General features: G+C 42.4%; 1 protein-coding gene across 1 annotated transcript in view; it reads right to left on the bottom strand.

Annotated features, from left to right (window-relative positions):
• Positions 1-16062, bottom strand: part of LOC308085783 (voltage-gated potassium channel subunit beta-2-like) — a gene marked incomplete at both ends in the record, with an annotated part of 198684 nt that overhangs the window by 3257 nt on the left and 179365 nt on the right. Inside the window, 7 exons of the mRNA XM_080429092.1 lie at positions 1493-1613; positions 6346-6431; positions 10407-10493; positions 11229-11272; positions 13211-13255; positions 14806-14850; positions 15509-15588. Coding sequence (XP_080285218.1) covers positions 1493-1613; positions 6346-6431; positions 10407-10493; positions 11229-11272; positions 13211-13255; positions 14806-14850; positions 15509-15588 — 508 coding nt within the window. The remainder of the gene's footprint in view (positions 1-1492; positions 1614-6345; positions 6432-10406; positions 10494-11228; positions 11273-13210; positions 13256-14805; positions 14851-15508; positions 15589-16062) is intronic.

Raw genomic sequence — 16062 nt, 5'->3', positions numbered from 1 at the left:
GTCTGTCTGTCTGTCTGTCTGTCTGTCTGTCTGTCTGTCTGTCTGTCTGTCTGCCTGCCTGCCTGCCTGCCTGCCTGTCTGTCTGCCTGTCTGTCTCCGTAGCTGCTCAGGATTGATTAACAGAGACAAGACCACAAGAACTGTTTGAAACAGCTAACGTGGCTGAAGTCTTTTCCCTGTTCCTGTTCCATGGAGTTAACATCAACCATCCAAAGTGCAAAGACATGGCCGTGTTGGAGCCAGAGACCACCGTTGGCCAGAAAGACCACGAAAGGGCGGCGAATGCCAGGGCTTGGTGCCAGCAACACTCTGGGAAACAGGAAAATAACCCACATTTTACATTTTGTGTGCCAGCTCTGACTGTGCTGACGTTGAGAGTACCCATAATTAATATCATTTGCACTCGGTTGATTTGGCCACTTCTTCTCACCATCAGTCCGTGAGTGAGTCTTTGGATAATTTTGATTTTGAAGAGCCATAATTATATGGGCTATGAACAAGCTGGATTGGAAGTTAACATGTACATAATATCTTATGTGGGTATTAATCTGTAAATAATTTAACAGCTTGTCAATTACATTACACAGTATTTGTTAAACACTTGAACCTGTTTAAAAAATTGGCTGGCTTTTAGCCTATTTTCGCATTTCTGCATAATAACGGCATGCCCAAAATATGGACGCCAGGATAAAAGTGGTTAGGAGGATCATTGATAACTACAACTATGGCTTATTATTGAGCACTCTATTTACTCCACCACTTACCCTGGTGTCAGGCTCATGGCACTTTACTCCAAGCTTACACTTTGTAAGTCTTACATGCTAAATGCCTAAACTGTAAATTGCACAGGCCAGGGTACAGCAAATATGTGTTCAATGCATATCCTTTAACACATTATTACATGTGTGAGTCCAGCCTAAATGAGGCATGAGTCAGACCACACTGAGCACACAGAGAGAGGAGTGAGTCAGTCTGTCTGAGTCAATCACCTGAATCAAATGTGACATTGAAAATGAGAGATTGGTTCTAAAACTATCTGCTGCATTTCTATCAATGAGTACTGGGGAACACACACACACACACACACACACACGCACACGCACACGCGCACACGCACACGCACACACACACACACACACACACACACACACACACACACACACACACACACACACACACACACACAGGGGACCCTCACCACTCACTCATACAGTACCTACATTGAATGAATGCTGCGCTCTTAATGCTTTCTGTCAATTTGTATGTGAAACACACCTTTAACACATTACAATGTACAATAATATTGTATTTCTTACAGCCAAATGCATGCATCATAATGTGACTTAATATGAAAAAGTCACCATCATGACCAAAGATAGTGAAAAAACTATAAATCCAAATAGATACTATGTCTGAAAACGATGTGGTTTGGATGGTAATATATATGGTGTGGAAGTGGAAGTGAAGGGTTCACCCTGTGAAGAATACTTGCCTATCTTGTGGTACAGCTCAGGCAGCTGAACCTCCACCTTCTCCCTCTGAAACAGATGATACTCTGCCTGCTCACACACTGGAGGGACCAGGTTAAACTGTCTGGCCACGGAGTAGGCCTCCTACAGGGAGAGAGACAGACAGAGAGAGAGAGGGAGAGAGGGAGAGAGAGAGAGAGAGAGAGAGAGGGAGGGAGAGAGAGAGAGAGAGAGAGAGGGAGGGAGAGAGAGAGAGAGAGAGATTCACTTATCTCTCTTATTACAAAACTGGTATTACAAGTCAAGTTTACATAGAAGTATAAACTAGCTGTCAGCCAGAACATACAGTATATGAGCATGAGTGGCTATGCAGATGCAGAAACACAGCTTATGGACCATGAAAGTGTGGTGACAGCAGTGACATCATTCTTAATAGTACTGTACTGTACATCAAAGGGGAGCCTAAAACAAATGTTTTAAGTATTTTTGCTCAACAGCCATTATACATTCTGCTGAGTCAGTTTATTCTTAAATCTTGTTTTGGTTTCATATCCCCTGTTGTGGCTCCAGTTTCACGACACCTTTTGTTTCCTTTTTTATAATTTCTCAAATAATTTAAGTGTCTACATGTTCATGTGTTTGTTGTTGACATGGGCTATTTTTAGCACCATAGTAGCCATCTGTCAGTGTCGGCTCTCAGGTGCATTCAGCAACTTTCCAACCAACTGATCTCCAGAGTCGTCCCGACTTCATCCCACACTGCCAGTCTGTAGTAGTCTGAGGTACCGTAATTTTAAGCACTATAAGCCGCACCTGAATATAAGCCGCAGCAGCTAAATTGAATGATTTGTACATATATAAGCCGCACTGGACTATAAGCCGCGGGTGTAAAATCCATAGATTTAGGAGGTCCCCTAGTGGCCGTTAGCTGTAAAAATCCATAGATAAGCCGCACCGTTATATAAGCCGCAGGGTCGAAAAACGGGAAAAAAGTCGCGGCTTATAGTCCGAAATTTACGGTAGTCTGTTTAGTGGAGAGCTACCTTTAATCGTACATTTATATTCCAAAGATCTATTTGTTTCATTTCACCTTCTCGCTACATGTATATATATCGTTGCTGTCGGGCAGAAACCTCTACAGCGTCACACAAAAGCATCAAAAGTAGCAGATCCACATGTGAGCTTTTGAATCTGAATCCTGAAAAGTAACAGTTTTGGACATATGAGGTTTCCACCCGACAGAGACGATATATTACGAAGATCTATTTGTTTCCTTGTGCGAGAGGCAGCGGGCGGGAGAGCAAGAGGGAAAGGGTGATGAAGTCGTTGTTGGATAACTGACACAAGGTGAAATAAACTCCAACTGCGGCTTATTTCACCAAATCAATATTCACCATCACAACTCTGTTAAGCCTCTGCATTCAAGTTCACACATATGTGCGATTACCTGGATTTCCATATGTCTTGGGGAAAAAGACAAAGCCATAGGGAATAGAATAATAGATGCATGCAGGCGTATACTCGCACGCACGCACGCACGCACGCACGCACGCACGCACGCACGCACGCACGCACGCACGCACACACACACACACACACACACACACACACACACACACACACACACACACACACACACACACACACACACACACACACACACACACACACACACAGCCTCTTAATCATTAGCAGACTCACTCTGTTATCGTGTAGACCTCCTGCTGTCAAAACCATGTGACAGTGACAGTGAATACTGGGGATATTTGGTGTTAATATAAAGATCATGTTGCTGTTGTCACTCAGCTGAAACTGGTATGTGCACGCACACACACACACACACACACACACACACAGTGAGTGCTACACGTGTGTTCTGAGTTGTATATTTGTGTGTGTGTGTGTGTGTGTGTGTTTGTGTGTGGGTGTGTGTGTGTGTGCACGTGCGTGCGTGTGTGCATGCGTGCGTGCGTATGTGCACATGCGGCTCCTTAGTTAGTTAGTTCACTGAGAAGTCATTGTTATTCTTTTTCGATATGGATGCCATCTAAATGTCATGCTATCTCTTCTCTTACTAACCGCAACAAACCCATGCCTAAACCTCAGCACTAAAAGGACCAAAAAGATTTTGTGCCAGGGACCTCCGTAAGAGAAGATTTGTCAACATTTTTCAAAGTGAGATGAAAAATTAAATAGGGCTTAAGTGTTTGAACTGTTACTCATTTTGCTGGGGACCCCCTGGAACCCCCCCAAGGACCCCTGGAGGTGCCCGGGCCTCACTTTGAGAACCAGTGGGTTAGAGGGATGAGATGACAGGAACAGTGCTGGAGGATACTGCCATCCCTCTGGAATCCTCCACTTATAAAGCTGGGTCTTTATTTCTAACAACCCTCTCGCAGAACAATGAGAGGAAAGAACAAAGAGTAAGTGAACGCTCCACTTACTCTTTGTTCTTTCCTCTCATTGTTCTGCCCTCCCGCTCCGTCTCTCCGCTCGCTTCACTGTGCTTTTAGACACTTAAACCATATACTTTGTTGACAGGTTTGTTGAAATATCAGATCTCCAAAAACTGTGAGCTTGCTGATCTGATATTTTTGCAGAATGTTGGCCGAATATTCGCCTATTATGATGACATGGCAATAATGGCCCAACTGGGCAATTCTTCCAGGATTCCTCAAACATAAAAACATCACTTTAATAGATACCAACATAAATAAATAAATATTTTTATATAAATAAATTAGCCCCATATATTTGCAACACAAGCCCCTCTTTCCTAGATCCAAGCATCATCATTTTAGTATTCCTGGTTATCAGGACAAGTTTGTTGCTACAGATACAGTGATTAATATTTAGTAGACCTCCTCTATTTGTGCTGCTCAAAGTACAGCTGTATACACAGTAGTGTCATCAGCAAATAGTGTAGTGCTGGACATAAATAGTATTCGTGGAAAAAGTCAGTTGTATAAATTAAGCATTAGTGGTAAGAGTTCACCCATTTTAATGCAGTTTCTTGGAAACCATAATGCAAAGTTTGTCCATCAATATGTTATGACCAACGAGATGAAATGGAGCACTAAAAATCTCTGAACAAAGCCCCAATTTAATCTGTGTCCATTTGTCCCAGCCACTGGTTGCTCTTATCTGCAATAGACACAGTAGAATATCCACTTCTATATCATCGCTGTCAGGCTCCATATTAAATCGTTTTTTATGTCCACCCAACCCCCCCAACAAATTAGTGCCCTATTTCATATTTTGTCGTATGACAATGTCACGCAAAAGTAGCGAAAATATACTGTTGTGTTAGCTTGTGACTAAATAATAGCTACATTGGATCCATTGGATCCAAAAACTAATGGTTTTGGACATACAAGGTTTCCGTCCGACAGTGACGATATGCATGCTGATGAATAGAGTAAATCAATTGCCTCCATGTAATGCCAGATTAGTTTACTCACTGTTGTACCCAAAAGCTTTACCAATTGCTGGGAGAAAGCTTATAGGGCGGCAGGTTGTCCACCAACCAAAAAGGATGCGTAGTTTCTTTAGGAATGGGACAAAGTTTGGCATGCTTCCAATGCTTTGGAACATGTCCCTGTTCAAGTGACCAACTAAACAGGAAGGTTAACGGAGAGGCTATTTGCTGGACAGTCAGTCAAAGTAATTTGTGTACACTATCATAGCCAGCTGATTCACCATCAGTAGGCTATGTGCCTCCAACAATTAAAGCACCTCTTCCCTACATAGAGCATGTTGTTCTACCCTTCATGATATTATCATCAATAGACTGGGGGCTAACATTCGCTCCCAATTTCAACCTCCACTGTTGACTCATTCCCATCGCTGTCAGAATGTGCTGTTGTACAAGCAATTACTGTACGTAAATGCGTACGGTCTCTGTAAGGTGCTGTTACTGGCAACAAGATTCAAAGAGGGATAATACAGCACACTCAATGTAGCTCCACGGAGATTATTTTATTTACCAACATTTCAACGAGCTGTTTTCAGGGTAACTGCTACAGTATACAAACAAATCAGTGCAAATGTTTGTATAGCAGAAGCAGATACCCCTGAGGATGACAGCCTGTAGAAACGAATCACCACTGATATCCTTCAGGATCTTCTTCTTAGCTTTTTCACAAGTGTTCCTAAAGTGTGTATCTTGCTGAGATATGCTCTCTGTTGCTTCTTGATAGTGTAGCTGACTTCAATAAATCTCTCCAGCTCTTCAACAGACCCACTTGAATCCAGACTGCTTGATCAGAGCTCAATCATACATACACGCATGCAAAAACGGTCACCAATCCACCTACACATGTTATGAATGTACAAAGCAGTGTTAGAGCAGACATATTGAACATTCCATGTGTGTTTATTGTCAATGTGTATGCCCAGGTATCTGTAAGAGTCCACCTGGGTTATAGTGATGTGGTCTCCAGTGGATTTGGATGGAACAATCTTGGAACATCTCCACTTTTTAATGCTGAGGATGAGGAAGTGATTGTCGCCCCTGAACAAAGTTCTGAATCTCGTGTTTGTAGACAGCTGTGTCTGAGCGCTCAGAAATGAGACCCAGGATGGCTCATCAGAAAACACTGTAATTGTTGGAAGTGCTATTTGTCATTGTACATGGGTTCAAACCGTTGTAGCATGAGAATTGTATAGATATGGAATGAAGCAACCAAACACTCATCCTATACTGGGTAATCAAGATCAAAATGCATGATAAATCACCTGAGTGCTACACGTCACAACCTTTTAAAACAGTGCAGCATTATTTACATAATGACGTTTCACAGAGTAGCTTATCTGAAAACAAAATGTATTGCTGGGCTCTAAGTAGAAAGAGATAAACGTAGTTTTGTGTGCTCACCATGATCTCCATGGCCGTCCATCGAGAGGTTCCCCAGTACATGGCCATGCCCTGGTTGATCACATAAGTCATGGCCCGTACAATCTCTGGAAAGACAGAGGCACATAACCAGGGTTCAATTTGTAAAAAGTTATTCTCATCAAAAGCATAGGCATGGATTAAACCCCCATCTCCCCAAACAAATGTAACCCTGCACACAACACTAGTTAGATCTTCTTCTGAGGAAATGAGTTGCACCAACATTCATTGTTTGTTTGGTTGATTGATTGAATGATACATTCCTTCATTTATTTGCTTGTTACTTGTTCAGACATTCCTTCATTCATTAATCTCTTACTTTCCAATAAAGTAACATTTCAAATAAATATGCATAAATAATACCATAGGCTGTACAGTGGCGTTTTATCAGGCACTAGAGCAGGAGTAATTATTCAGTTATGGGAACATTCTACCACACTGTAAAATATTTTTTATTGGTTTTAGTGGTTTCAAATCCCATGACCCAAACTTTAATATCCCTTTAATGTACTTTAGGAGCAAGAGAGAAAAATGTGTCTCCTTCAGGTTTGCTTATCTGGTTTGTTTTCAAACTTTCTTCCAGCCAGACTCCAGTAACAAATGAACTATATATTTGTTTTGACAGAAAAGGAGAGATAATGATAATTGCTATAAAAGAATATGCAAGCAATGTTGAAATATGGCCAATATTTTCTCTGAACAACAGCTCCACTGTTTTGTCCCACATGCACAGCACAGCACCCTGATGTACCTCACTGACCCCTACTAACACATCACAACCGACCCCACGGGGGCTCTGGGGTGAGAGGGCAACCTGAGCCTCAAACGCTAAAGTGCTCTGATCACATTCATGCCCACTGCATTTTTAATGAGGCAATTAACGGCAACATGGCCGACTGTGAGCCGACAGCGGTCAGGGCTCAGCCAAAAAGCCAGATTATTGCTGTCATTAAGGTTATTCATCATGGGATTGTACTCTGGCCAATTACATCGGCACTTCCGCGGTGACGGCTGATATTCTGCTGAATTTCAGTAAGTCCTAATTGGCCTCAGAATAGATATAGGCGTCGAAAAAGAAAATGCTACCTTGGCTTATTCCTCAATTAAGGTTGAACAATTAACAGCTGATTTAAATTTGCTTAATGCACTTACAGTATTTTGTAGGAGTCTGTTTTTGTTTTCTTCCCTAGAGTAGCTCTAACAAATTCTTGACTGAAACTTCAAGTATCAGGGAAAATGTAGACTGTAGCGCTGTGAGAAAACTCACAGGACTTTGGAAATGCAGGTGTTGTTATTGTGTTCCCCTGTGTCTCTACTCCCGTTTAAAGACGGACAATTTTCTAACCAGCACTTATCAGCCCAAATTTCATGTCACACAGCAAATAGCATCCTGTCAAGATAAATAACATACTAGTATACAATTCTACCCCTCCTCTCTCCTTTTGTATTGCTATTGTTGTTTCACTACCTCTTCCATCCTCCTTCTGGCTGTCTACTTTTCTCTCTCTCTCTCTCTCTCTCTCTCTCTCTCTCTCTCTCTCTCTCTCTCTCTCTTCCTCTGCTGCAGAACACGCTGCGGTTACACTTAATTCTGCTCCTCGCTGCCTGTTTCCTGACAACACGTCAGGAGAGAACAGAGAGCGAGCGGCAGGCAGTGGGAGGAAGGAGCAACCATAGGGAGTGAAATGGATGAATAAGGGACTGTACCGTTGAGAGGAAGAAAAAAAAGAAAAACAGCATACCCATTTGAACCCTATAGCTGCCCTATTCTGGGCCTAACATTTTAGCCAATCTAAAAGCTTGTAGGGTGTCATTGTAGATACCGGGCTGAAAGTTCACGGTGAGATCTTCACAGGCCGTCGCACAGAATTACTTTTCTTTGTATAAAACTGCAGGGGCGCTCTGCTGCTGCTGTACTGCCACCTATGTTTACAACGACGTCTGATATATATGCTGCTACAGTAGATGATGTCTCACCTGCACATGACATGCGCAAAGGTCTATATTCTATATCGGTTGCTATTCTATTGCTGTATCTCATGTGCCGTACATATTTGTTGCCTCATTCCATTGCCATTTCTTCTATGCACCGTATAGGTACATTATACTGTATGTATTTTCGTTGCTGTCCAGCAGAAACCAGCTAACTCTATTTTTCCGCTTTTGCATTTTTTCCCCATAAATCAGTGCTATTGAACACCCTTTATGTCTGTGTGTTTATTTATTTTTTATTTTTTATATTGAACCAATGAAAGGTATTAAAAAGCGATTCTGACAAAACCAGCTAACTCCATTGGATAAAATAAGGATAATTCCTTTTAACAGGTCGTTCATGAAAGTCTTGCGGTCTTGTTTCCAATGAGAACCTGTGAGCAATTAGGGGTTAAGAGTCTTGCTCAGGGACAAATTTAATTTCATCGACACATATGCTGGCCTGGCCTGGAATCGAACCTGGGGCAACCAGGGCCTCTGGCTCCCTAGGCGGGCTCACTAACCACTCAGCTATGGCCGCCCCTGATCCCCCCCGGATCCTAAAACCTTCTGCTAAACCAGCTAAGTCCACCAAAGGGGGGTGGAGTTAGCTGGTTTTGCTGACTCCAGGCTCCACCCCCTTTTGACCTACAACCTCATTATGAGCTTTCAAGTCCATTTAGCTGTTCTTATCAATGATGAACTAAACCTCCTAACTATTTATATCTATTTTTCTTCCCTTTCCTGAAAACTAGTGCAAATGATGGCTGCTTGTATAAAAAAATATTTCACCCACCCACCTGTAAACCTGTGATGTGACAATAAAGTTGAAGTTGAGTTAAAAGTTCACAGAATATTGATTGGCAAGGACGCAATTATGAAACACCGGTGACTGATGTCTTTGAAAGATGAGGCTTTACGAATGCCAACGACTCCGCTAATATCCCTCAACCAGTCTTCGTTATTAGAGTAGGCATAACAAGTTTGAAAGTATGCTACATACTAAGCTAAGTGCTAGCGTTGTTTTTTAATGAATCAGACTTAAAGAAAGACGTCTCTAATGCAGCAGGTAAGTTCACATGACCTTGTGCTAAAGGCTTGACATCATCCATAATTCATTAATTCATTAATTCTCTATTTTCATATGAATTCACTGATTGCCAATTCTCCCCATGCACTGAGGTCACTGTCGGTGCCAACCCCCACTGGGTGGACACATCGCTATAACCGTTTCCTTTCACCTGACAGTGGGGAGTTTCACCCCAGAGTTTCAGAGTTTCACCCCGTTGTGCACTCACCCTGACCAACCAGTATGATTACGCAAGTGCAACAGCAAGGACAAAGCCCCTTGCCAGCTTTCCAAACGGTGAACACTTCACTGCCAAATTGTTTTCACATGGAGCACCAGGCCAAGCCCGGATGCACCTCTGCTGGGAATCAAACCAGGGTCTCTGCCGTGGTGGGCCAATGTATTACCTCTATGCCAGTGGTTCTCAACCTGTGGGTCGGGACCCCCAGGGGGGTCCCCACATGATTTTTTTGAGGGGGTACCCAGATGACAGTGAAGTGACAATTTAAGGACTTTTAAGACCTTTACCTCAAAAACAAAGAAAAGAAAACGAACTTTACTGCATCAAAAGTAATCAACAAACTATACTATAAAAACTGGTCAAACATTGGCCAAATTGTCAAATAAGATAAGAAAGAGGCAAACATTTTGAAAATAGCCGATCTACTTGTAGATCGGCTATTTTCACAATATTTATCTGTGGAGCCGAGTCAAACTAAATTGAATGCCTCAACTCCTACATGCAAGTGCTTGTCAGGGTGGGGGGTCCCCAGTTCAAATAAGATGGTTTTAGGGGGTCGCAGGCTTAAAAGGTTGAGAACCACTGCTCTATGCCACCCGTGATGTCATCATTAATCACAAAACCAGTTGAACGTTGTTTGACTTCCTGGATCACACTGCACAGTAAAATCCTCAGTGTTCATTTATGCAATTGTAACTTTGATTACTCATAGATTGGATTGCATATGCTTTCATATGCCTGCACACTGATTGGCGCACTCACCCTCCATGGGCGTGTTGCTGTCTGGGCGGTTGGCAAAGACAACATCTACGTACTCCAACTGCATCCGCTGTAGTGAGCCCTTCAAACCTGAGAGAGAGAGAGAGAGAGAGAGAGAGAGAGAGAGAGAGAGAGAGAGAGAGAGAGAGAGAGAGAGAGAGAGAGAGAGAGAGAGAAAGGGAGGGAGGGAGGGAGGGAGGGAGGAAAGAGATAAATGCGGACATGGATGAGAGATTTGGATGGAAGATTTGGATGCGTTCCCTGGCACTTTGCTTGAAATAAAGTCCTTGAACTCTAGTTGTGTGGGTGTGTCCAGATTGGTCCCAGTGGGTCCCTGGCTGAGTTCATACCATGCTGTACCCACTGAGACTCACAGGGAAATGGAACCCCTGACTGTTGAAGTATTAGTTTCCTCCTCTGCCCCTTGAGCTCCACAGGGAACAGGCCCCCTAACCACTGACCGTGTGAGTGCCGTATTATTTTCATTTCACAACATGGGACTCAAGCAACTCCGGTGTACTATATAAGTACCAGTGTATCTGCCTGATTGAAAAAGAATTCTGGTGGTGGTAGCTGACCTTATAATGTGCCGCAATGCCTCTGAATTGATTCTGTCTGGAGACCTAACCCCTCACTTTTCTATTATACGGTTTAAATGGAAAAAAAGTTAATACAAATTCTGCTCCTGACGGCTGACGCTGGGGAATCTATAATGTGTGTGTGTGTGTGTGTGTGTGTGTGTGTGTGTGTGTGTGTGTGTGTGTGTGTGTGTGTGTGTGTGTGTGTGTGTGTGTGTTGTTTAAATGGTGTGGAAGTGAGTCTTACCTTCAATAATGTGCTTCCTAGACAGTCCCCTCTCTGTCTCGGCTCTGTTGGGATAAAAACAAACTATTAAGCCGTTTCTGAACACACAATAAATCTGTCTAGAGTGCATGTTGTGTGTTTGTGTTTGTACTATTAAGCAATATTACACTTGAGGGTGTGCTCTCTACGGTCATTATTGGCATGACAGTGATGCGGTCAGGAACAAAGGGCTTGCGGCAAGTTCCACAAGCAAAGAAAAAAGCTGATGAATCTATAATAATAAGTGTGTGTGTGTGTGTGTGTGTGTGTGTGTGTGTGTGTGTGTGTGTGTGTGTGTGTGTGTGTGTGTGTGTATGAGTGTGTGTGTGTGTGTGTGTGTGTGTGTGTGTGTGTGTGTGTGTGCGCGCGCGTGTGTGTGCGCATGCGTGCGCGCGCGTGTGTGTGTGTCTAATGCACACCATCGAGTGTAATATTGCGATTATACAATCTTACCATAAAAATAAAACATATCAAAATGTAGTTGGCTCTCAAATAACTTTTTTGTGAGTGTTATGTCAGATTCTCTGGAAATACATGGGGTCTGACTGACACAATAACTAATCCCTGTTTAGTCCATAACCACTGAGATGGCTCTGTGCCAACTTGAGCTAATGAGAAAAATCTGACATCATGACTTCTCAAACTGAATCAATATCACGCACAGAGAAACATAACATAATTTATATTGTGATCAGGCCGTGCTCAAATCTTTCATTTGAGCACGGCTGGGTGGTGTGCTGCCATGATCATTTGAGCACGGCTGGAGAGCCTATTTTGATCAATCAATTCAATTCAATTCAAAGGGCTTTATTTGCATGAGAAAACATACGTTTACATTGCCAAAGCAGAAAGCATAATACAACAATACAGCAATACAATCAAAACAAAAAATATGTACATTTGAAAGTCAGAATCTTCAATAGATCAATTTCTATGTACCAAGATCACTGGGTGCAGGTATAGTGCCGGAATATACACAATGATTAGTCTTTAGGGTGGTTGTGTTCCGTTTGATATCCTTTTCCTATCACAGCAACTCACGAATCTTGCTGCTGTGTTTGCACATTGTTGTACTTCGCCCAGCAGATATGGGAGTTTTTTGTCATTGGTCATGTTTTCAAAATCTCCGTGTGTGGTTGTAATCTGTGGGAAGTATGTGTCTCTGATGTCTTGGTACAATGGACAGACGGTTAGGAAGTGTAGCTCGGTTTCCACTTCATTTTGTGTGCAGTGGGTGCATAGTCTGTCTTCTCTCGGGATACAGGTCTGCCTGTGACGACCTTTCTCGATCGCAAGACTGTGCTCACTGACTGTGCTCACTGTGCTCACTCAATCAGATTGCTTGGTTGGAACTAACCTGACTCTGCCAGATGGGGCCGTATTGAATTCACAGGTTCACAATACAGCCTCCATCTGGGCTCGCTCAGAGATTGGAGCTACACCACACCGCGGCGGGTGCGAACCAATCAGCGGCTGCTATAGGGGCGGGATCTTGGCGAGACCGGATGTGACGCCATCGAGAAGCGCTTATTGCGTTGTAGTTCTTTCACGATTCATCATGGTTGAATAGTATACAAAAGAACTACTACTGGCGCAGCTACTATACCTCCTGTAGACACGTCAATATGATTGGTTGGAGTTAACACGCCCAGGCGGTGATAGACAGACGGTCCCATCCAATCACCTGCCAAGTAGCTTTAAAAAAATAGACCGCCGCCTTGCAGCGTTTCGGCTACCGAGATCCCAGATGGAAGTAGGATGCGAAACAAATGTGTGAAGCAAGCTACTTCCAGCTGGCGGAATCAGGTTAATTTGGAATTACCTATATAGCCTAATTTAGGCCAGCTCCTCCTTTCTCTGAGTTCCATCACAATATATATAAAATATATCCCATCAGCACCGAGACGAACAAGTATTGAGCCTGAACTGTCACTGTGTCGTCACAATCCAAGTCAGTTACTTACTTTCCTCCCCAATAAAGCTTAGTTGTAATGACCAAACTGGAGCGTCTGAGGAAAAATAACAGACATAGAAAGATAGAAAGGAATAAATAGGCTGATGAGGGTGAGAAAATGTTATCAGAATACAAACTCATTTACATGTTAAATGAATATAATGCTGCTATAATGGAATATTTAATCTTAGCTCTCTGCATTTAATACAGGGAAATGAGAGAAATCACAGTTTTTTCAATTTAGTATTGACTTGAGTGGTAGCTAGCTGTGCACCTTGATCATTTTGTTGACATTTAAAAATGCGAGTTTGAATAAAAACAACAAAAACATCAAAGGCAACATCATTACTCTTGCCAGTTTACCATGATTATATATTAGCATTTCACAAGGTCACGTTTTCGAAGGAAATCGAACAGGGACTTGTGTGTCAGCAGATAGTGGTCTTTTGATTAAAACCATGTCTGGAGAAATAAGTACAACTTCCTCAATGAAAAACAAACAAAGAAAACCACAAATAAATCAAGACTAAATCAAGAAAATGCTACAGTAAAACATTCTACATTACATGAACTCCATATTGGGACATGACAGCCGAGTGCACCGGGGGAACTGTCCATACATGTAAGAATATATGCACGCATACTATAAATGTACATTCAGATCACAAATATGACAGACTGTGCCATGCGTATGCAGTACTACATGCATACTATACACACACACACACACACACACACACACACACACACACACACACACACACACACACACACACACACACACACACACACACACACACACACACACACACACACACACACACACACACACACACACACACACACGAATGCATGCTACCTCTGAATATCGTTTGATGACAAATCTCTTGCCTCTGTTTGAAATGCCAAAATATGCCAAACGTTTTTTTACCTTCCAATTTTTTCTTAAAAAGTTGTATCTCTTTACAAAGGGAATATAGTTCAAATAGAGAATCTCTTTTGGCAGAATGTTGCATCTGGATTCTGGACAGATCTCATATGTGGCACCACACTGTGAGGTGTGTGTGTGTACTGTGTGTGTGTGTGTGTGTGTGTGTGTGTGTGTGTGTGTGTGTGTGTGTGTGTGTGTGTGTGTGTGTGTGTGTGTGTGTGTGTGTGTGTGTGTGTGTGTGTGTGTGTGTGTGTGTGTGTGTGTGTGTGTGTGTGTGTGTGTGTGTGTCTGTGTGAGTGACTGCATACATTAGTGTCCAATCGGGAGCCGGGCTCATTTTAAGAAGGAAAAACAAAATGCTGTGAAGGCACCGATCAAAGATCCTGTCAGTGTCACTGAATCAGCAGTGATGTCCTGTTGTACATGAGGATCAAACAGAGCTCCCGCTGTCTCCCCGTCTAACACACACACACACTCCCTTTTTCTTTCTGATTCGCACGCACGCACGCACGCACGCACGCACGCACACACACACACACACACACACACACACACACACACACACACACACACACACACACACACACACACACACACACACACACACACACACACACACACACACACACACACACACACACACACACAGGCAGGCGGATGAGTGCAAACATTACCTCCAGCATTTCTTCTTGATGATATTTCCTAGGATGATCTCAGCTCTGCGAAGTGACAAACACAAGTTGAAGTCACTTCAACATTTTCTCTTTCAATTAGAATCGCCAGACAAGCATCTAACACCTTGATAAACAATGGCAAGACGTCCACTGTGGCAGTTTGTGTTCTGTCTTCTCATGTCACGAAGACAACACTAGAGGTAATCACTCTTTCCTGTTAAGTTTGTCAAGTTTTTCTACCGGGGTTATCTGAGGTTACATCTCTGGCATGGTTGCTCACAGCTAAATCAACTTGCCAGGTATGTCTAATAACCATACATATTTCATTCTAATATATTCCAAACATTGTATTAGCATTTTTTATATATTTTTTTCACAATACAATCTATATTGTTGTAGACAAAACCATTGCAAATGTACTGAAATGGTTTTAACTTTGTTTGTAAATTACTGTATATCATGGTTTATTGCCATGGTAATAGCCATTTACTGTAATGGCAGCAAGGGTTTTTACAAAATGCCCAATGTCTTGTTTTGTAATGAAAAGCTTCTTGATGACCGTCTTAGAGTACCTATTGGATTGTTGTTAGGTCTTAGTGTCAAATCTGTATGCTACAAGTTTAATAAATGGTGAATAAGCAGGGGAGGTATGCCGTACTAAATACTGCATGAACATACAGACTTGATTTAAATGATGACTCACTTTCCACCTGCATAGACCTCAGCTGTGTCAAACAAATTGACCCCATTCTCATAGGCGATGGTCATCAGCTGCTCGGCAATCTGTAAGGAAGCAACGTGGAGAGATCAAAGTGGGATCATTGAAAGGTGACTGACATGGGGGTCACGGAGAAGAAGTTACAATTCAGTTTGGGTAGTTTGGATTTGGTATTTTTAATCTGTACTTTATCAACTCTTGTTCGGCTTGGTTGAACATATTTCTTTTTCGAGAGAGACCCAACCAAAATGATCACACACAAAGATGTCACTGAAAGATCATTGAAAGGTGACACAGGGGAGTCACGGAGAGATCACAGTTCAGTGTTCAGCTGATCAACTCTTGTTCGGCTTGGTCGAATATCTATTTTTCGAGAGAGACCCGACCAAAATGATGTCACACAAACATGTCACATAGTATTTTCATGTTGATTTTTTAACTGTTTGGTTGCTACTATATATGTCTATGAAATTAATTCAAGGTCCGCAAGGACTTTTTTGGCCGGACCTTTTAGACAAAAGCATTATAAATGTAACTGT

The sequence above is a fragment of the Gymnoscopelus braueri genome (assembly GCF_963280865.1).
Source record: "Gymnoscopelus braueri genome assembly, chromosome: 5".
Lineage (NCBI taxonomy): Eukaryota > Metazoa > Chordata > Actinopteri > Myctophiformes > Myctophidae > Gymnoscopelus > Gymnoscopelus braueri.
Note: the sequence above shows the minus strand (reverse complement) of the source record. Positions and strands in the feature narration are given on the sequence as shown.